Here is a 20,420-nt window from a genome sequence, read left to right as displayed (position 1 = left end):
GTGTCCTCCATCGAACTCATGACCCTCAACGAAGGCAATGAGCTCGACGACGCCTCGGGGAAAGGGCCAAACTCCCTCAAAGCGGCGGACAACGTCGCCACCCTGCAGGTCCAAGGGGAAAACATACGACTGTCGCACTGCCAGCTGTCCCCGAGAGGCACGAGGATTCACAACCTGAGGGCCTCGAGTTCCACGGATAGCTGTCCCAGGGCCCCGTGGAACAGCCTGGAGACGAACTTCTCCTCATCGCAAGATGTGGAAGAAAAGTATATCATCAATGACACTCGAAGTCAGCCCATCATTCCGCAGACCTTCAACCTGGAGCCTCGGTCTAGTATTGACCCGGGAGAACTAGACACTGATCACGATGACGGAGGAACCGACCAGGAAGAACGGGTCAGCGAAGAGGAGGCTGAGAGGACTGCTACAGGCGGCACGAGACGAAGACGCTCATCTGCCAGGCCAATGCAAGACGACCAGCGGCCGGGGAGGTTCCTCAGGCCGGAAGACGAGCCGATGGTTTGGCAGGACTGGTCAGCCGAGGCCGTGGTGTTGGTCGCCCTCCTCGTTTACATCACCTGTAAGGTGCTGCGTTTCATGGAGTCTGTGATTCCGCGCCGCCCAGGGAGCAGAAAGTAGGAATCTGTGCCAGAGGCTTCTCTCCACCCGGCATCATTATCACGACCCTTCCTCTTGCTGCTGCAGCGCTATCCTTTTATTTTGCAGTCATACATTTCCCTTCACGTGTGGCAATAGTCTGTATCCATGGCCCAGTCCGTGGCTACGTATGACTGACTGCAGTGATGCGGAGGAATCGGAAGGGTGATGTTAATGCGTGGGTGTCCGGAGGAGGGGGGGAAGAAGGGGCAGATGCCCCCTCTGGAAATCTGGTATGTTTTCGTTTACACTTTCGTTTGCAAATTATAACAGAATTAATTTCTTTCAAAACCTTAGGAGGACACCTGCTGCTGCAGTTATTGGGAAATTGTGTGTGCCATTACCTATAATAGTAATTCACCGAGGAAAACATGAAATTTGATGTATGTATTTGTAGCCTAGAACCCAAACATTGGCTCTGCCTCGCCTTGGAAAACAATCCTGCGGACGCCACTGAGTTGCTATTATCCTGCGATGTACTAGGGGACGAGGGGGGGAAGACATGCAGAGTTTAATATGACGTATTTTTGTTCATTTTTATATTTTGACCTCCTCTTCGCCTCATGTACACACACACACACACACACACACACACACACACACACACACTCCGCTCCCGTGGTTCAGTGGATACGGTGTTAATTAAGCTTGTCGCCCGGTAAGCTGATACCCGCGTCTTGCTTAGATCAAAAGTTTTGTTACTGAAAAGGGACGGTTACAGCCAGAGCCGTCTTTACATTCCCCCTTGAATTGGTTGGAGAAAGGGTGTGTGTGAGGTCCTTTCTGTGTCCATGGATCAGTTAATGAGCTCTAAGGTCCCTACGAGAGGGTCCGAGCACCGAGAGGGTGCGGAGTGGCGATCACGAGTCCAGCATATGATTAGACCTTGGGTGAATAACACATTGAGGATTGACTGGAGCTATAATAATTCGATTATTTTCGGTGTGTGTGTATGTTTGACGTACCATATAATGGGCTCTTGATAATGTATAAAAAGAGAAACATGTTGTATACGAATATTACCCTACATCAAAAAGTTAGTTTGCAGTAAATGTGATGTCACCATATACATACTGTGTATATGTGTGTGTGTGTGTGTGTGTGTGTGTGTGTGTGTGTGTGTGTGTGTGTGTGTGTGTGTGTGTGTGTAAAGATTAAAGTGTATACTTACTCTCAATATAATACTAAATAAGCCCAAACCATGTTATTTTCATTTTACCACAATTAAAAACGCGGCCGTTGTGTTTCATAGAACACAAGGCCACCAGGATGCTACACAAGAAAAATACTCAACTTGATGGATACGATGCATACGGCCATATAACATACATTCAGAGTATAATCAAACAGCCCACGATGGTCAGCCTCCCAAGATAATTAGAAATGACGATTGATCTTAAGTTATGATGGAAGAAGCAAGTATTTTATTTACTACGAGTTTTTTCATTGATTAAAGACTGTTATACATGAATAATGTAATTATTGTTCAAACGGCACTGCAGTGAGCCCAGTGGTCACCTTCCACCCCCACACACACCTACATCCCCCCAACACATACCTACAATAATATATATATATATATATATATATATATATATATATATATATATATATATATATATATATATATAAGCTTTACATCATGTAGATTATCAGTTCAGGTACTTGGAGCATAGGTTATTAAACACCTGATTTAAGGCTTACCTGATGGTTGCCAAGGTAACAGCTCAGCCTGCCCCCGGCTCCGGCCCCTTCAGGATGTAATGGACCCGTCTCTCTCTCTCTCTCTCTCTCTCTCCTAGATTAGGGTACGATAGATAATAATAATCGGTCTAAACATCGACAAAAGGGTATAGTTGCTTTACTTTTCATTCTCTCTGGCTGTCTAGCCCTGCATCTATCCATCCTTCTGTCAAGCGTCCGAGATACGTGCACTTACAAAACGCAATGAGATCCCTATCCATTGAAATCGTCAGCCAATACATCAGCCTACATACCACTACATTAACACTATATAATATTGGTTAAGATAATATAGGGGGCATATTCCATAGCTACGCGTGACCTCGGTGCTCATCTCCGGGACATGGTGCGGATTCATGGCCATACATATCTACCTGTATATCTGTTCACTATCTATCTACGTAACCATGGGTACGTAACCTATCTACCCATCTATTTATTGTCTATCTATGTAACTATCTACCTATCTCTATGCCTACCCATCTATACCTATCTATACTACCTTTCTACTTGTCCCCATCACCAAATCGGAGTAAATACATCTTAACGGTCCTCTTCATGACAGCTTTCGCCCATATCCATAATCTTTGACACAGTTTGAAAAGCAAGGTGTGAATAAACAGAAGAGAGGACCGAGAGGAGGAGGACCTACGAAGCGAATGAAAAAGGAGAAATCTCAAGTCACCTGTGAGTCTGTGACATCAAGATCAAGATTAAGACCCTGAAGAAGAAGAGGAGGACAGCCACAACAACAACAAGTTAGCATCCAGCCCCCCAGCCTCCACCATGCCTGCAGGTAGAGTCCACGGGGAGTATTTCGTCCCCGGAGCCTCCCTAGACGAAGCAGGCGTTAATAAAGTCAAGGGAGGGACTGGTCTGGGTGTGGTGTCCCCCGCTACCCCAGGGGTCCACCTCGCCACACGCATTCCTTGGTTACATGTCAGACACGATTTGAGTCTTGTGTTTGTTATTTCGAGCGGTGAATCTTTGGAATAACTCCTTCATTCATTTTCTTATTTCCTTTCATATCCCACACAAATTTTGGGGTCTGGGGAACGTTTTTTTGGGTGGGGGAAGCACTTGTAATTTGTCGAAAGTGTTTGTTTCTCCCTTGCGGATCTGGATCAATATCTAATGTTTCATGACACACATATATTGGGTGGATGTTGGAAAGTTAAATTTTGGGTATTACCCTGCAAGATATGGTTGTTGTTGTCATAGATTGTGGTGTCGTCACCACGGCCAGTCTGGGGACCCGCCGCTTCCACACCTCTGCTCCATCTTCAAGTATTGCAGCTCGGCGATGATGTAGTTGGACACTGTTCCTCTTGAAGTTGGGCTGTGTGGAACTGGAGGTTCATCTGGTATCTGTGCCAGGAATTTGTCCAGCCTCTTCTTGAAAGTTTCTGTGCTGGCACCTGTCAGGTCTCTGATGTCCCTTGGCAGACAGTTGAACAGTCTAAGTCCAACACAGATGAAGTTTTCTGCCTATACTGTCTGGATCCTCTGAGAGTGGCAGCTCAATGACCTCCTTGTGCAGGACCTTCCAAACCTTGGGTGCTGTTGACATTCAGTGCCACCCTTCTCGTTTTGTGTAGGATTTGGTACCATGCCTTCAAGGATTTTCCAGATGTAAATAGCAATGTAGCACTCTCTGCATCTCTGCAGAGATTACTCCTCTTTTCTGCTCCATATTTCCCCTTGATAGAATGTATTGAGGCAAAATGTGTCCGTAAATTGTGACCATTAAACAATTATTCTGAATTCCAGGTGCGGAGGAGGTGTTCTCCAACCCCTTGGCTCCCCCCGGGGAGGCCATAATAGATGACAGGTTAGTAGAGGTGCTGACGCATTGGTTTGTAACAGTTGTTTCACCCTCAGTGTTAGTTTGACATATTTATTTTTGTGATACTTATGTATTGTATAAAATTAAGTTTATGTCAGTAATTTGTTACCTCTATAGTCATTATTAAATATATTGGAATGTAAATTTAATTTGTATAATTATATAATATGGATGGGAAAGGGTTTGGTGAATAACCCATTTTCAGGAGCTGCCATGTGTAGGCCATTTGGCCTCCTGTAGTCCCTCTTTATCTCTGTGTATAATTTCTTTAATTTATACATAGTACCTCTTCATTGCATAATAAAACAGTCATTGTAACAAAATGGAGTAGCTACAACTAAACCATCCTTCCCCCAGGCCCCAGCGCTTGACCAATGCAGACTTCCGTAAGCTGTTGATGACGCCCCGAGCCCCACCAGGGACTCAGAAGGAGACAGTTGCCTCCACAGGAACCAAGACACCGGGCGGCACTGAGCCACCCACACAGCGCCGGGAAAGCAAGGATGATGCAAGGGCAGCTGAGAGAAAGAAAAAAAAGAGGTATAATTCATGCAAGAAGTAAAAGTCATGCGATCCATTAATATTAAATAGTTTAAGTAGTTTATTTATGTATTAGTGTCTTTTAATGTCATGTGTTCTCATCTCCAAGCCACTCCGTATGTGTTAGTGAAAAAAACATAACTGAAAAAATGGTGAAGATAGTATTGTTCACTGGAGCTAAAATATTTGTCACTGTGCTTTATAGATTACATGTTTTCCAGCTACTATGCCAAGATCAAGAAGGAGGAGGAGGAGAAGATGGCAGAGCTTGCTGAGAAGTACCGCGACCGAGCCAAGGAACGTCGCGAAGGCAAGAACCCCGACTACCAGGCTGAGGACCCCTCCCAGGCAGGCATGGGTGGCTACAGGGCTGTGGCTCCAGACCTCAAATCGTATGTATTATCCAGAGGCAGTATTGAGTGATAGGCTTATTTTCAGGTGCATTGTAATTATTATTAACATTATTATTATTATTATTATTATTATTATTATTATTATTATTATTATTATTATTATTGCTGTTATTATTATAGTCTGTTTTGTGGCTAATATATTTTAATGTATTGCAGGGGCCTGGATGCTGCTGAACGCCGTAAACAGATGATCCAAGAGTCCAAGTTCTTGGGTGGTGATATGGAGCACACCCACTTGGTGAAGGGTCTGGACTATGCGCTGCTTCAGAAGGTGCGCTCAGAGATCCAGCTGAAGGAATCTGAAATCATTCTTGAGATGGATCGTCCTGGCGTAGAGCCCCCCAAGGAAAAGAAACCCGCCCCCCCTCCCCCAGTTGTAGTACAAGAAGAGGACGAACTTGTGTTTAAGTAAATATTTACTGTTTTATTAGCCACCTATGTTGGAGTAAGGTTAGGTATATCTTGATTCCCATAGTTTTATCCCACCTCTTGTTGCAGAGGGAAATAGAGTGTCTCTAATGTAGTATGCAGGGACATATCATTACCATGTTGATTTGTGCTTAAGTATCTATAATCTTCTGGGTTTCAGTAAGGATGGATGTATCTGTTGATTTCTGTGTGATGTTTAAAGTCTTATTCTCCCTTTTTTTTTTTTCCATCATTACATAAGGATCCTGTGCATTCATTCACCATCCAATGCTCAACCTTCCCTTACACTGACCATAAAACTGTCCTATGTCACCTTTTAGTGGACCTGTTAGGATGATGTTACACAGGCATTGCTAGCACTTCAGCTCCTCGAAGTCTGTCCAATTATGAGTGCATTATAAGTGATGCTATGCTACTTATGGTATTTCTAACTTAATGTCCCCTCAAGTTTCTCTATGTAATTCAAACTTGCAGATGATGCAGTACAAAGCATCTCATAAACCCTCCCATTTACATAAGGTGTATCAAACTTCACCTCCCCAAGTGTCCACTTACCTGTACCTAGATCATGGTGGTGACACACAATAAGGCATCTCTTAATCCTTTACCATCCCTCAGGACCAACCAGGGGAGACGCATCTTCAACAGCGTCTTCAACACCAAGCCTGCAGAGTTTAATGACCTGTTCCTGACTGGCCGTATGGCATATGCTATTGATTTAGATGATGACATGGCTGAGAGTGACATCCCTACCACTGTCATCCGCTCCAAGGCTGATCTCCAGGGAATAGAGGTAAGTAGAGTTGCCACATGTTGATTGGCATGAGTCCCTCCCATTTTAGGAGGAGCCACCTGGAGCCTGTCACCCCCGTGCTGCTGATTGGTTAATTGAAAGCTTGGCAGTCGAGGATAAATAGGAGTGCTTTCATTAATCATTTATTATATCAAGTACCCCTTGGAAGGTCAAACCTGAGCTGGTAATGACTATACCTGGGGCTTAACAGAAGGGTTAGAAAAAGGAAAAAGGTAATTAGAGCAACAACAAAAGTAGCAAAATAGTTTCTATAATCATACTGTCCAACTTAAAAATCAAGGTCCCTTATGATTGCAATGAGGTCAATACTAATACAACTTTCCCTTTCAAACTTTTAACTGTATATGCTGTTATGTATACAACTTGCTTCCTCCTCCCACCCCTGCAGAACATGCAAGCAACATTCACCACCAACGACATCGTCATCCAAAAACTGACTCAGATCCTCTCGTACCTCCGCACTGGACGAGCCAACAAGAAGCAGAAGAAGAAGGACAAAGGAAAGAATGAGTCTGTAAGTTATTCCTTCCCCAACCAGCCATGCATTTTTTTTCTCTTTTCCTGAGCATTAAAAGAAGAAAAATACTTGTGGTTAATCTTAGTCCTCAAAATCATATATGTTTACTTATGCAACAGCACCTCTATTGCAATCTTCTGTCACATTGTTTTAACATTTTATTTTTTCCCTTACTTTACTCTTCTCCATACAAGCTTACCCTTTACCCATGTTTAACTTACATCATATAAATCTTATCGAAGCAGTTTAACTCACCCATCCATTATAACTCAAGATTAAAAATAAAAGTAAGTGATACCCAGTCAGACTTACCCATAGTAATGAATCTAACCAAATCATTTCCAGGCCAACCGAGCTGCAGCGGACGACAGCATCTACGGAGAGATTGGGGAGTATGTGCCCTCGGTTGGCAAGGCTAATGACCGGGAGAAGGATCGCGGGGACCGAGAGAGAGACCGGCACCAAGGCAGGGATAGAGACCGGGACAGGGAACGAGGAGACCGCCGGGACAGGGACAAGGAGCGAGGAGAGCGCGACAGAGACAGGGAGAAGGACCGCCGGGACAGGGACAGAGACCGGGACCGAGAACGTGAAAGGTAGGAGTCTATTTTTTCTCATTTCTGAATTAACATCATAAGAACATTACATGAGGAGCCACCAGGCTGTAAACATATCACCATCTCCAGAATCTAATGCAGAGTACTCTTACCTCTGCAGCAGACATGAGCGTGACCGGGAACATGACCGAGAGAGAAAGCCGCGCTCATACTTCAGCCGGTCAGCTCACGAGGAAGTGAAGAATGAGTTGCGTGCTGCAGAGGAGAGGCTGCAAGCCCAGTGGCCCACAGGTGCTGACATCAAGATGGACAAGCAGGCCTCACAGCTTCCTCAAATAGCACCTCAGCTACCCCAGGGTCAGCAGCAGCAGCAACAGCCCCAACAGCCACAGCAGCCCATTCCACCACAGCATGGACAGCAGCCCTCCAAACCGTGAGTCTTTGTTGCTTCTTAGTTTTAATTTAAACATGTTCATCTTTTTTGTGAAAGTGCTGAGCAAATGACTAGATACTATGCTTTGTTTACTATTAACTTCTTAGACTCATATAAAGGATATTTAAAGTAATGGATGAAAATTGTAGCTCTGATGTGAGTCCGAAGTCTAATAGGCTATATAGTTTCAAATGGTCTCCGGGAAAGTGTCTGCTTGTTGGCACTATTGCAGCTTTTGTTTTGGAATGTGGTTCTCTTCACATTTTGGTGGAGTTAAAATGCTTGTCTATTATTTCATTACATTCAGCATATTGTATCAACATTCATCTGATATTAGTATCATTTTTAGTAATTCTGTAGCCACCATGGGTCAACCACTGCTCAATGTTTAATTTGGCAAAGATCCAGTAAAACAACACATCCATGTATCTGGTTTCCTGTAGTCCTCAGGTGTAAATTCTTATATAACTTTCACACTGTAACCTTATTTTATAGGGTTGTCACATTTATTCACCTTGCACCGTAATGGCCCTGTAAAGAACAGTCGTCCCCTCTCTTGTCCTTTCAAATACCGTTACCTTACTCCTACCATTTTTACTTTCAATGTTCTTCTCATATGCTAACAATGTATTTTAAAGACCCACCACTTCGTGAAAAAAAAAACTAACAAACAAAAAAAAAATATACAAGACCTTATAAAAATAGTCTAGCAGTTAGATATTGTTCTTGCTATTATAAGGGTTTAACCATACAATTTTTTCCTTGCAGCGTCAGCAGCCTCCTTGTTGGCAACGACTACTACACGGAATGTTACCCTGGAATGGCAGAGATGCAGGATGCCATCGATGACTCCGATGATGAGGCAGACTACACCAAAATGGACATGGTGAGTTGCTGGGGAGAGGGTTGAGTAGGGGCAGCGATAAGAGAGCAGCAACTGAGATCCTTCTTTTTTATCATATGCTTGCAGCTTCTGATGACTTGATGGGAAGGAGCTGCATCTCTTATTAACTTATAATGACACAGGGGGAAATACAGAGACATGAAAAAGGCTCTAGATACCTTTATAAGAAATATTTAGTGGTTTCCTCCTGTATGTGTAGCAACCTAACCAGCTCAATAATAACCTTAACTGCAAGAAATGGATAAATAATTATAATAATGAGTGACACTTCAAATTATCCCAAGTTTCCTCCCACCACCAGGGCAACAAGAAGGGTCCCGTGGGTCGCTGGGACTTTGACACACAGGAGGAGTACAGTGACTACATGAACCAGCGGGAGGCCATGCCCAAGGCCGCCTTCCAGTACGGCGTGAAGATGGCGGATGGCAGGAAGACTCGTCGCATCGGAGGAAACAAGGAGAAGGACCGCAACGCCGAGCTCAACAGGGAGTGGCAGCAGATCCAGCAGATTCTGAAGCGCCGCAAAGACACAGATGGCGGCGGAGGACCGTAAGTGTTTTTACTCCTTTATCCCTTAGACGGCAGTAGAACTATATATAGACAGTCCAAAATTTAGTCAGTCAGTTTTGTAGGGCAGAAATATAACACTTCCAGATTGCAGTAGAATCCATATATAGATGATAGTTAAACGTCCATTATGCTGCTTAACTATATTTATGCTATGGTCCTAAGGTCGGCAGTGGCTATATATAGATGATTAATTTGGGGGGGAGCTATTCTTCAAATACTGCTGCCCGTCTAAGGGTTAAGATCTTTACTTGAAAGTTTACTATACATTTTATTGTTTTACTTTTATTTTTCTTGGGCACGAAGTATTTATTATTATTTATTTGTGTTTTTTTAATTACTAAGATATTTTAGAAGCTAACCATGCAACAGGTAAAATAATTGTTTTTGTTCTTTCAGGGAGAAGGCAGCAAGATATGATTACTAATAAGGAAAAAAACTATATGGGATGACTGCATGAATTTTTTAGTACATCACTGCTTCTCAAGTTAAGTATTTTATAGAATACTACTCCAGGCATATAACTGATTAAGGGAGGGAAAATATAAAAAATCACTATGCTATTTCTGTGACCGGTGTTGATTGAGACTAATTGTTGTATGACAAAATAGTAGGCTACAATAATATATAAAGGTGTGATGAGAATTTTACGGATGCATTTGTAAAGGAAGATCCAGCCTATTCGACACTATTGAAACTGTTAAGAGGTCAGTGGCCATGGCCTACATTTGCCGACATTTTCTTTAAATGTGTATATATGAAAAAGCTGAAATATAACAATCTTAAATAGTGTGTGATGTGTCTTTGATTCCATACCATTGAGCTCAAGGTAGCATCATATTTCCTCTGTTTCTTTAACCCGGTAGCATTGATGGGCCAAATTTGTGGCTTTAACCCGGTAGCATTGATGGGCCAAATTTGTGGCTTTAACCCGGTAGCATTGATGGGCCAAATTTGTGGCTTTAACCCGGTAGCATTGATGGGCCAAATTTGTGGCTTTAACCCGGTAGCATTGATGGGCCAAATTTGTGGCTTTACCGTGTAGCAGCAATGGGCCAAATTTTCGCCATGATATAAACCCCCAAAATAGATGCATAAACTGATCACGAATGAATTGATATATATCATGAAATGGTTTGTGCGAGTGATTTTTGTTTTGTCAAATTTTTCTCGCTCAGAGGGGCTTAAGAAACATGATCCCCGCAGCTACCGGGTTAAAATACTATAGCGTCCTCTTTATATCTCTATTGTCTACTTGTTTATGGGGGTCGCTACATCCCTTTTTGATGACCACTATGGTCGAGATGGTATGTGGTAGCGCAGTAGTCTTCTACATTCCAGAGCCCTGGGCCCGGATGGTAAGACCTTAGGACAATTGAACACTCGTTCCGAGGTTTGCGACCAGAAGGGCGTTATTTGTTGTGTGATTAATTATGGAAAGTGGGAGGATTTCCGTGTGAACCACGTGCGAGACAATATTAAGAAAGTGCATGGATGGTGATAATGTACTATGGGGGGGGGGGGGGCCCCCGTGTGTAAGGGTTCAGTAATAAATTAACGGGAAGACAGGCTCGAAATAAGGACACAGTAAGGTTGTATATAAATATGTATTTGGTTTCATTTTTCCAAAGGTTAGCAGAGTACTAAAAAATAAATGACTGACAGGCTATATGCCTCTAATCTAACTAGCTACCGGCACAAGGGAGATTTGGGGAATACTCATTATGCTTCGCTCTGGTTGCTGGAGGAGGAGAGGCAGGAGCTGGCGTGAGCGTCGGGCTCGGCAGGGGACGTCCACAATGGGAATGGGCGCTCCTGGTGATGGACAGACGGGCACCGGTTGGTGTGGAGAGGCGGGCGCCGCTTGGTGTGGAGAGGCGGGCGCTCGTTTGGTGTGGAGAGAGCAGCTTGGGGCAGTGTTTTGGGGGCCAGACCTCTTCCCGCTTGTTGGTTTGTGATGGTTTTCGGGGGGCTGAGTGGAGAGATGGACACCTCTCACTCAACTCCAACTCGCTGCCTTTCTCTTGCTTCCTGCTGCTCGTCTCCTGACTAGCCCGCCTCACACAGCAGGCCGTGGGTGGTGTGTGGCTCGGGGGCCGAGTGGACAGATGGACACCTTTCTGACCAGCCTGCTTCTCTGTGGTTTCTCGCTGCCACTCCTTGCTGTAGGAGTGTTCGTTTCCTCAAGTCTCCCAAACTTGACTCTTGCTGCAGCGGTGCTTGTCTCCTCACGTCTCCCAAGCTTGTGGTGCTCTTCCTCACTGGCCCGTGGGTCTCCTTGCCCTCGCCTTCTCACCTCTGCTCCTCGCTAAGCTCCTCCCCCTTCTTCACGTGACTCCCTCTCGGCATTACAATCAAACCCTACCTACCTAACTAACTAGTTATTGGTTTCTTGGGGGGTTCGAGGCTTTGAGATGAGGGATTTCAGTAACTCTCGTTCATATATTCGCTCATTCGCTCGCCGAGTTATCTTCTCATAACCTTTTACGCACTTACATTCCTTAGCCACCCATTCACTCCCTCACTCATTCACGCTCCCGCTCGCTCACACTTACTCACTCTGTCACTCACTGACTTACTCACATTCTCTCGTTCATTCACGCACTCGCTTACACTTACTCACTCTGTTACTCACTGACTTGCATACCCTCTCGCTCACTCACATTCGGACCGTTACAATACAATTAATACAAGTTGAGAAATTTGCCTAGGGTATGGTAAATAGAATTAGGAAATGGAAATGATATGGAGAAGGTTTTAAACATTAACATTTGACAAACAACTATTGCCTATTGAAATCCATGCTTTTGTAAGAGGTCTGTTCAAACTTTTTTTTCTCCCGAGCTGAGTGACAACATCAACAAAATAGAGAAAAATATGTGATGTATTTTTTAGAGAATAAGATGCACGTAAAAAAATAAAAGTCAACCACCCTGCATTTTATATAGCAAAGATAAAAAAAAAAATGTGCCTCACTACATAGGCCTACCATAACTTGTAAGCAAAAAAATGATAACTCGAATTATAAACTGCAACATAACAATAAAGTTCCTTCATGAATAGTAATGAATGAACACCAATAAATAAATACAAACATATATATAATTTATTTGTTTATTTGTTTATTCTTTTTTATTCATGTATTTACGTATTTATCATGTAAGATTATCGTACTTAAAGCCTCGTATTTACCGGTTTTTGGTCCACAACTGTTGCTAAGAAGTACCAATAATTAACCATTTAAACGATAACCATATATAAAGCCAGTTATTGGGGTGGAGAACGTGGAGAAGAGAGTTTTTGAGTCGGAAATTTGCAAACATAAGAGGCAGAGTACGACAATCTGACAACGTTGGCCGACAGCCGTTCCCGCGCGCCACAGGGGACGGGCGTCGCGGCGCCGCTCCTCACTGATTGTCCTTATCACCCACCTTTATTCACCCTGTAGGAGGCAAGTATAATCATGGGTACTAATTTGACGTGCGTATAAACTATTCACTTCACTACGCTTCACTTTACTTCGCGTATTAGGTAGGTATTCACTTCACGTGTTCTATTCACCACTTCGCGTATTAACTATTCATTCATAAGTACTAATTTGACTCGCGTATTAACTATTCACTTCACTACGCTTCACTTCGCGTATTAACTATTCATTCATTAGTACTAATTTGACTCGCGTATTAACTATTCACTTCACTACGCTTCACTTCGCGTATTAACTATTCACCACGATTCGCTTAATAGCTATTCATTCATGAGTACTAATTTGACTCGCGTATTAACTATATATTCACTTTGTACGAGGCTAATACACTCATGAGTACTAATTTGACTTGTTTATTAACTATATATTCATCTTATTAATTCTGTAGGAGGCTAATGCACTCATGAGTATTAATTTGACTTGCGTATTAACTATTCACTTTATTCATTTTGTAGGAGGCTAATACACTCATGAGTACTAATTTGACTCGCATATGGACCATCTCGTAGCACTACATTGCATTTACACTCAAATACATTCTTATCCACCAAACTAAAGAGAGTGTTGCATGTTTTGGGTCGCGGAAATCTTCAAGCATTCAATACATTTTCATCCATCAAACTAAGGAAAATACTCCAAGTTTTAGGTTGCGGAAATTTTCAAACATTCAGATACAAACACTCAAATAAATTCTTGTCCATCAAACTAAGAAAATTATTGCAAGTTTTGGGTCGCGGAAAATGTCAAGCATTAGGCTATCACTGTTTCCCGGCCATATTTATGTTGCATTACCAAATTAACCTAAACTGGCACTCATCCCGTACACTTTATATGGACGCGTGGAGCAGTCTTCAGCCGATGATCCAGGGAGGTTGTTTTTATGAGACATATTTTAGTAAGTTATAATGCTTGTGAAAAGTGAATGCTTGCGTGTGTGCGTGGGTATGTCGAACATTGACCCCAGCTGTGTGTGTGTGTGTGTGTGTGTGTGTGTGTTAAATGTGTGTGTGTGTGTGGAGAGAAAGGAGAAAGCGATTACACACACACACACACACACACACACACACAAACATGTATCATTCCGCGAGGCATCGCTTATCTTCCATGTCAAAATTATGATATCGGTAGCCTACATCTCTTAGAGCAGTAATCGTCCACTACAGCGGAAATAGGTCGGCCTGATATATCTCCACCTATCGCTTTCTATATTATCCATCCATCCATCCATCCATTCATTTATCTATTCATATTTGGTCATGCGAGAATATTGATTACGTTGCATCTTTCGATGCGAGTTTACTGTATAATCTTTCTACCACTCACGCCAACATAATACTGTGTTATTATGGTATGTTTGCTAATTCGCACTCACCATTCCAATTACTAGTAGTATTCTCCGGAAAAAGATAAATACACGGAATTATTTGAGATGAGATATTAAACAATAACTTTGAAAACATGATGTATGTTTTTCAGTGTTTATTTATTTATTTATTTATTTTAGCTGTGTGCACGAACGAACGAACATACTCGATGCCGTGTGCCTGCCTTACGGCTTGCACCACCACCATCGCCACTTACACGTTCCCTATCATAGGCACCTCCCCCGCCCAGGCGTCCCTTTTTGACCTACCAACATGAGGGTCAGGGTCACTTACGTGCACCGCCGCGTCACTCGGCGGCCTGTGGGAGTCGTAGCCCTGCATTCCACCATCGGACAAGGGACTCACGACACCTTGGGTGCACTGCCGCTCTGTAGGAGGCCTGGGGAGAAACGCCAACAATGTGAAGAGGGAAGCGGCGCTCATCTGCAGGATCCCCAGGTGTCTCAGGAACCCCCTGCTAAGATACGGAGGAGAGAGGACAAGGGGGAACAGACGCATGATTCCCCTGATAATAAACCTGCTTCCGCCTCTATCGGCACCACGAGGAAAATTCTGCAGGGCGTGCTGGACTTCTTCAGGAGAAAGGAGCCCTCGCCGCCCCACCAGATCACTTCCTCCCTGCCCCAGCTGCTCCTGCCCCGCCCCCTCCAAGGCATCTTCGTGACGAGTTACCATTCCGAAGACCAACAGCAACAGCAACATCTACAACAACTTCATCAACAACAACAACAACTTCATCATCAGCAAATACAACTACATCAACAGCAACAACAGCTTCATCAAGAGCAGCAACAACTTCATCAACAGCAACCATTACAGCAGGAGAAACAACAGCAGCAACTACATCAACGACAAGAGCAGCAGAAGTTAGTTCCTGCCACATCCGCGGTGAGTGCCACGTGTAACTGCTGCAAGGGTTGTCTAATTAACCTGGCCGACAGGAATATGCTGACTGATTGACTCATGGAAACAGCAGCAATATAAAAAAAAACCTCCAGCCCCATCTTTGATTTCCCTTTCACAACCTCCCAAAAATAAACGAAATGAAACATTGATTCATAAAAAAATACGAATTTTAGTGTTCCAATGAAAAAAAAGATTGGTGTTTCTTATTTTGTATAGAGACTACGGGGCAAAGCTTCCACAGAGGTCTTGAAGAACGTCGCTGACACGACTAAAAAGCCTCCAGTTCTCCGGCGAAGCAGACTCAGCCAAGGCCAGAAGCCAGTTCGAGTCTCCTACGAAGAGTTCCTTTGGTTCATCGAGCTAACAGGTGGGTGGCCGGAGAGGGTGACTTATCTAATATTATTCTGCAGTTATAATGTTAAAAAGAACTCCCTCTTTCACCACATTTCTCCTTCCCTGCTGTCTCCTCCTTCTATTCCTCCTTTCTTACATGCGTTCATCCTTCCAACTTCGTCTTCCTCCCTTCTACACACTTTCATTCACTTACGCATGATCTCTCCATCTCACTCCAATCACCTTGCATTACCTTTCATCTTTCTCTTCCATTCTCTTTCTCATCATTTTCCATACCTATTCACATCACTATTATCCCCACCTCTTCTCTAATCTCTGTGTGTCCTCTGCAGAGCTTCCCGAGGTTGAGAAATTTCTGAAGCGGGATATCTGTTACCGCTACGCTGACAAGTACCTCCTGGCGATGGCCTTCACGTATTTTGCCCGCGCCGGCCTCACCAGAGAGCAGTACACCAAGGAGTACTTTTTCGTTGCTCTGTGAGTACCGTGATCATGTCTTCCCCTCTTATTAACTTCTTACTTACCCTTTCCTTCCTCAAAGCCTATATTAAGTAACCATCTAAATAATACTCACGCACGCATACTTAATCACACATACATAAATCATATATGTCCATTTTTAACACGTTCGCATACATAGAATCAAAATATGCCAACAGGGAATAATGCACACATACTAAGCTTTAAGAACACAAACATTCACCCGAAAATTCAATTAATTACACAATATTATGAAACACATGAAACTATACAGCCCTACACAGTCCGTTTCCGTGTGTCTGTTCTCCCTCCCTTCCTTCCTTCTCGTCTGTCCGTGTCCTTTGTGAACGACTAGGTATTTGGCGCACGACATGGAGGAGGACGAGGAGGATTACAAGTACGAACTGTTCCCCTGGGCGCTGGGTCCCCGCTGGCGCAAGACCTACCAGTCGTTCCTGAAGGTGCGGGACGATCTCTTCTTCGCCATACACTGCCGCGCCGTGGTCTCCAAGAGGGGCTGTGACCAGGTGGGTGCGTGGTGGTGGTGGTGCTGTGCCTCTGCCCTTCTTCCGGCCTTCCTCTCTTCGATCTCTTTTCTTCCTCGCCTTCTGTGTGTGTGCTGAGGTTTCTTCGTCTTTGTCTTCGTCTTTTTTTCTTCTACTTCTCCCTCTTCTGTTCTTGTTCTTCTTCTTGTTCTTCTTCTTCTTCTTCTTCTTCTTCTTATTATTATTATTATTATTGCTATGATTTATTATTATTATTATATTATCATTATTACTATTATTATTATTTTTTTTTTTTTGTAATTTCTACCATCACCACTACTACTACCTTTAATCCGTGCCAAAACCTTTGCATGATCAATAGTAATATTATTTTTTTAATACGAAACTATTGGGAGTACCATCATGAGGAGACGAGAAGGGGAGATGGAGTAATGGGATGAGGAGGAGGGAAGAGGGGTGGAGGGGAGGCGGAGTAGAGTAAAGGAAGGGGACATCAAAGAAAGAAAAAACTTGGCAAGGGGTGGCGCCGCGTCTCTCAACTCAGTGGCAGAGAGAGAGAGAGAGAGAGAAAGAGAGAGAGAAGCGAAGCGTTTCGTCAGCTGAAAGGGTAGAGACCATGGAGTAGAGACGGTCGTGTCCTCTGCCATTCCCAGACATAAATATTTGCAAGGGTCGTTTTATGATTGGACCGGAGATGCTACCACTGCCACCCTTTACACTGAGGAAAAAACGACAAAGATACGTATAGCACCGAATATACAACGAAAGAAATACTATAAATAAAGACTTGGCAAGCAATGTAACCGAGGGGGGGGGGGGTAAGGAGGAGGGACGGAGGGGGTATGGGAAAGAGGGAATTGAGGGAGGGGGAGAGGGATCATGACGTCGGGAGGTGAATGGGGTAGACGTGAGGAAGCTCAGGCATTGAGGACGAAGCCTTAACGATTTTTCCTAGTTGTGTTTGCGTGTAGTCGGCCGCCAAAGGTCAAGCCACATACAAGCTGATCAATAGAGGCGTTTAGATTAAAATAAACAATGAACAAATCGATGGATAACCTTATGTTTATGGACGGCGCTCATTAACAATATATTTTAAACCTTTTGTATTTTTAGACCCATTAACCATCTCCTTTTACCCTTTCTTCACCTCTCTTCTATACCTCTTTTTCTACTTAAGGACGGGACCCATTAACCATTTATAAACCTTTTCTATCTTTTAACCCTTCTTTCAATCCTTTCCTATCTTCTCACCTTTTTTTCCTATTTTCTGTTTTTTCTACTTACTAGAAAAGAAAAAACCCGAGCCATTTATCTTTTTTACCCCTTTACTGGATGTCCTTTGCTCTTCTTTCTTAATTCATTTACTTATTAATCACATCTTAGCAGTCCGTCAGTCTTCCTCGCAGATGTAGCTACTGATGGTTCCCTCCTACTCCTACTCCTGCTCTTCTCTCTTTTAACCCCCCCTCTCTCTCCCCTGCAGATAATGGAGATCCAACCAGACTGTTGGTTGTGGCGGCGGGAGAGACCAGCCTACCATGGGGGTGCCATGCGGGACTACCTCAGGCACCCTTCGGATAATGGTAAGCACCTAATCATGACACGCAAGGTCCCCACCCCTCTTTCCATTTCTCTCCCTCCCTCGCTTTCTTTCCTCTTTCGTTACCCTAGCTCTTCCTCGCTTCATTTCAACTTTATAAATCTTCCCATTGCATGTTGCCCTCTAAGAATTTCTCAACCAGTCAACTTACTTTATCTCTTCTCTCCTTTTTTTTTTATCTCCAAGTTCTTATTCTCACTCAGGTTCCTTCTCGCATCATTCAAACCTCATTCAATTCACCCAATTTATTCTTATTCTTAAAGGTATACTAGTACAGACATTTTCTTCTGTTCTTCTATTCCTAATCCTATACTCCTATGCTTCAGTCTTTGGTTTGATGACTCTTGATCCTTGAAATGAGACGTTCGGAGGAGAAAATACATGTTTCCTAGTTTGCACTGGGAAGGGCAAGCTACACATTAATAGAAAGACAAGATATAAGTTGTAAAGGAAAAGCGGCCCTCGGTACACCCCTGAGCCTGCCTTTCCCTGTGAAAACTAGACCAAACTGGCTTTTTCCCTTACGACCCTTTTCCGGACGCCTCAATCATGAAAACCCAACAGCCTTCAGTGAGGGGATGAAGGGTGACGGGGTGTTATGAGTGGGTTGTCTAATGACCTACACATGATGCGGGAATACTGACAGATCTTCATTTACGTTGACGATAAGATATAGCTGGAAGAATAACGTATTTACAAACTCATGCATAAGTTTGTTTTTCTTTTACGATTCTGTAAGGTCAGATTTAAAGGGATGACTTACACATGGATATTAATTTGCTAGGGACTTAAATTTATTCCTTTATTGAACCTATCATAGCCTCTCAAGGGGGAAGGGGAGAGGAAAGGGGGTCGTTTACTTTAAATTGAGTGTTGCATGAGTAGTCCGATAGCATGGTCTGTATCTATCTGGCCTTCTGCAGGTCGTCCTCGCGGGCCAGACAAGTCGCCCTTACAGTGCATGTCCTGCCTGGAGCGCGAGTGTGAAAAGTCCGATCACTCATACATCGTCATCCTCTCAGACTCTACTGAAAGCGGGGAGAATTACTACGTGGGTGAGTGTTAATTGTAGACTTGTAGCACACACACACACACACACTAGGTACAGATAAAATCATGTCACCGATATGTATTTCACGAGTATTTGATAACAGTATGGTGTTCATGATAATGTCAGTGATGATTTGATATAACCCCCTCTCCTTCCCCTCACCCCACAGAACCCGCCGTGACCACGGAACACAAAGACGACGAAGGTTCGGACTCAAAGCACAGGGACGGAGATTCAGGCTTCGAGACCTTCCTGATGGATCCGAACGTTGACGCCAATGCCAGCAGCTTCACTTCTCCTGATTCCAAACTGGAGGCGAAGCAGTAACCAACCCTCATTTCCACCTAAGGTTTGCTAGAGTAAAATAACGCGAGAAATTGTCTCGTTAGAGTAAAAGACGGAATCTAAAAGCATGATTCTTCCTATTACAGAATGCGCAATAATGATTTTTTTTATGTAAATAGAGATAGCATAGTCTACATACCAAATAGGGTGATAAGTGTATATTATTTGTTCCCACATTACTGGGGATTCAACGACTATCTTATTCTAGTTTTTAATGGAATTTTGGTAATTTTAACTTTATTTTCTATGGGTTCAGATCGATTTTAATTTGCAGTTTTTAGTAATTACCCTTTACAGGAAAATGTGAATGAACAGTTTCAGACATACATTTAACTACTCAGGAATGAACGTGTTCTTTATTGTTTACTTCTCGTCGGATCAAATAGTTACATTGTTAATATTTGTGTATATAGTTCATTTTGTACTCAGTGGAATCTATTGCAGGAGGACAAGGAATATACTCGAATTAGAACTGTTACATTTAATTCTTGCTAGCTTCCATACCAGATTTTCCTTATTTTATATGAGAATTTTCTTGAACCAGCTTTCAGATACATTTTAACTCACGAATGCTATGATTAGGGGAGAAGTTAGCATGAATAAACTATAAATCACAATCATGTAATTCTGTGAAACAAGCCCTGCCTTAAGTAGATCGAATTACATTAAGGTTTGATGAGCGTCGATGTGTTATAATTAGATAGTGGAAAACTATATTGAAGCCCATTGAGAGTGAAACCAATGTTTTTGTCAATAGTTTTTTTCCTTTTCCTTTTCTTTCCTGCTCGTGCCGCGAACATGTTTGTTTTCTCTTTGTTCTGAATAATCTGGTGCCATCCATGGGATAGGTCATGTGATATTACAGTATGACCCCCCCCCCCACACA

General features: G+C 43.2%; 2 protein-coding genes across 3 annotated transcripts; both read left to right on the top strand.

The window, feature by feature from the left end:
• The first annotated feature begins 3,064 nt into the window (after positions 1-3,064).
• On the top strand, positions 3,065-10,212 carry LOC126981453 (protein Red-like). 2 transcript variants are annotated; one of them, XM_050832497.1, is made up of 12 exons: positions 3,065-3,196; positions 4,171-4,231; positions 4,604-4,786; positions 5,008-5,178; positions 5,356-5,607; positions 6,247-6,421; positions 6,831-6,956; positions 7,305-7,555; positions 7,680-7,949; positions 8,718-8,835; positions 9,155-9,402; positions 9,820-10,212. In XM_050832497.1, exons 1-12 carry the CDS (start codon positions 3,187-3,189, stop codon positions 9,845-9,847), a joined length of 1,893 nt encoding a protein of 630 aa, XP_050688454.1. In that variant the 5' UTR covers positions 3,065-3,186; the 3' UTR covers positions 9,848-10,212. The 2 variants fall into 2 exon arrangements, with proteins under 2 accessions (XP_050688454.1, XP_050688453.1); XM_050832496.1 differs by having other exon boundaries at positions 3,074-3,196; positions 7,677-7,949.
• A 2,544-nt stretch (positions 10,213-12,756) lies between these two features.
• Positions 12,757-20,299, top strand: LOC126981452 (uncharacterized). The gene is made up of 8 exons (XM_050832494.1): positions 12,757-12,871; positions 14,412-15,180; positions 15,415-15,565; positions 15,885-16,029; positions 16,388-16,559; positions 18,022-18,121; positions 19,062-19,193; positions 19,359-20,299. Exons 2-8 carry the CDS (start codon positions 14,545-14,547, stop codon positions 19,514-19,516), a joined length of 1,494 nt encoding a protein of 497 aa, XP_050688451.1. The 5' UTR covers positions 12,757-12,871; positions 14,412-14,544; the 3' UTR covers positions 19,517-20,299.
• Positions 20,300-20,420: the final 121 nt, after the last annotated feature.

Source organism: Eriocheir sinensis, chromosome 48, assembly GCF_024679095.1.
Source record: "Eriocheir sinensis breed Jianghai 21 chromosome 48, ASM2467909v1, whole genome shotgun sequence".
In the NCBI taxonomy this organism is placed as follows: domain Eukaryota; kingdom Metazoa; phylum Arthropoda; class Malacostraca; order Decapoda; family Varunidae; genus Eriocheir; species Eriocheir sinensis.
The sequence above is the reverse complement of the archived record's forward strand: the minus strand, read 5'-3'. Positions and strand labels throughout refer to the sequence as shown.

Coding starts and splice junctions, on each gene's coding strand:
- LOC126981453 (XM_050832496.1), top strand. Junction 6,422..6,830: donor CTGATCTCCAGGGAATAGAG/GTAAGTAGAGTT, acceptor CCACCCCTGCAG/AACATGCAAGCAACATTCAC. Junction 6,957..7,304: donor ACAAAGGAAAGAATGAGTCT/GTAAGTTATTCC, acceptor AATCATTTCCAG/GCCAACCGAGCTGCAGCGGA.
- LOC126981452 (XM_050832494.1), top strand. CDS start 14,545: ATGAGGGTCAGGGTCACTTACGTGCACCGCCGCGTCACTCGGCGGCCT. Junction 15,566..15,884: donor TTGGTTCATCGAGCTAACAG/GTGGGTGGCCGG, acceptor TGTCCTCTGCAG/AGCTTCCCGAGGTTGAGAAA. Junction 16,030..16,387: donor GAGTACTTTTTCGTTGCTCT/GTGAGTACCGTG, acceptor GTGAACGACTAG/GTATTTGGCGCACGACATGG.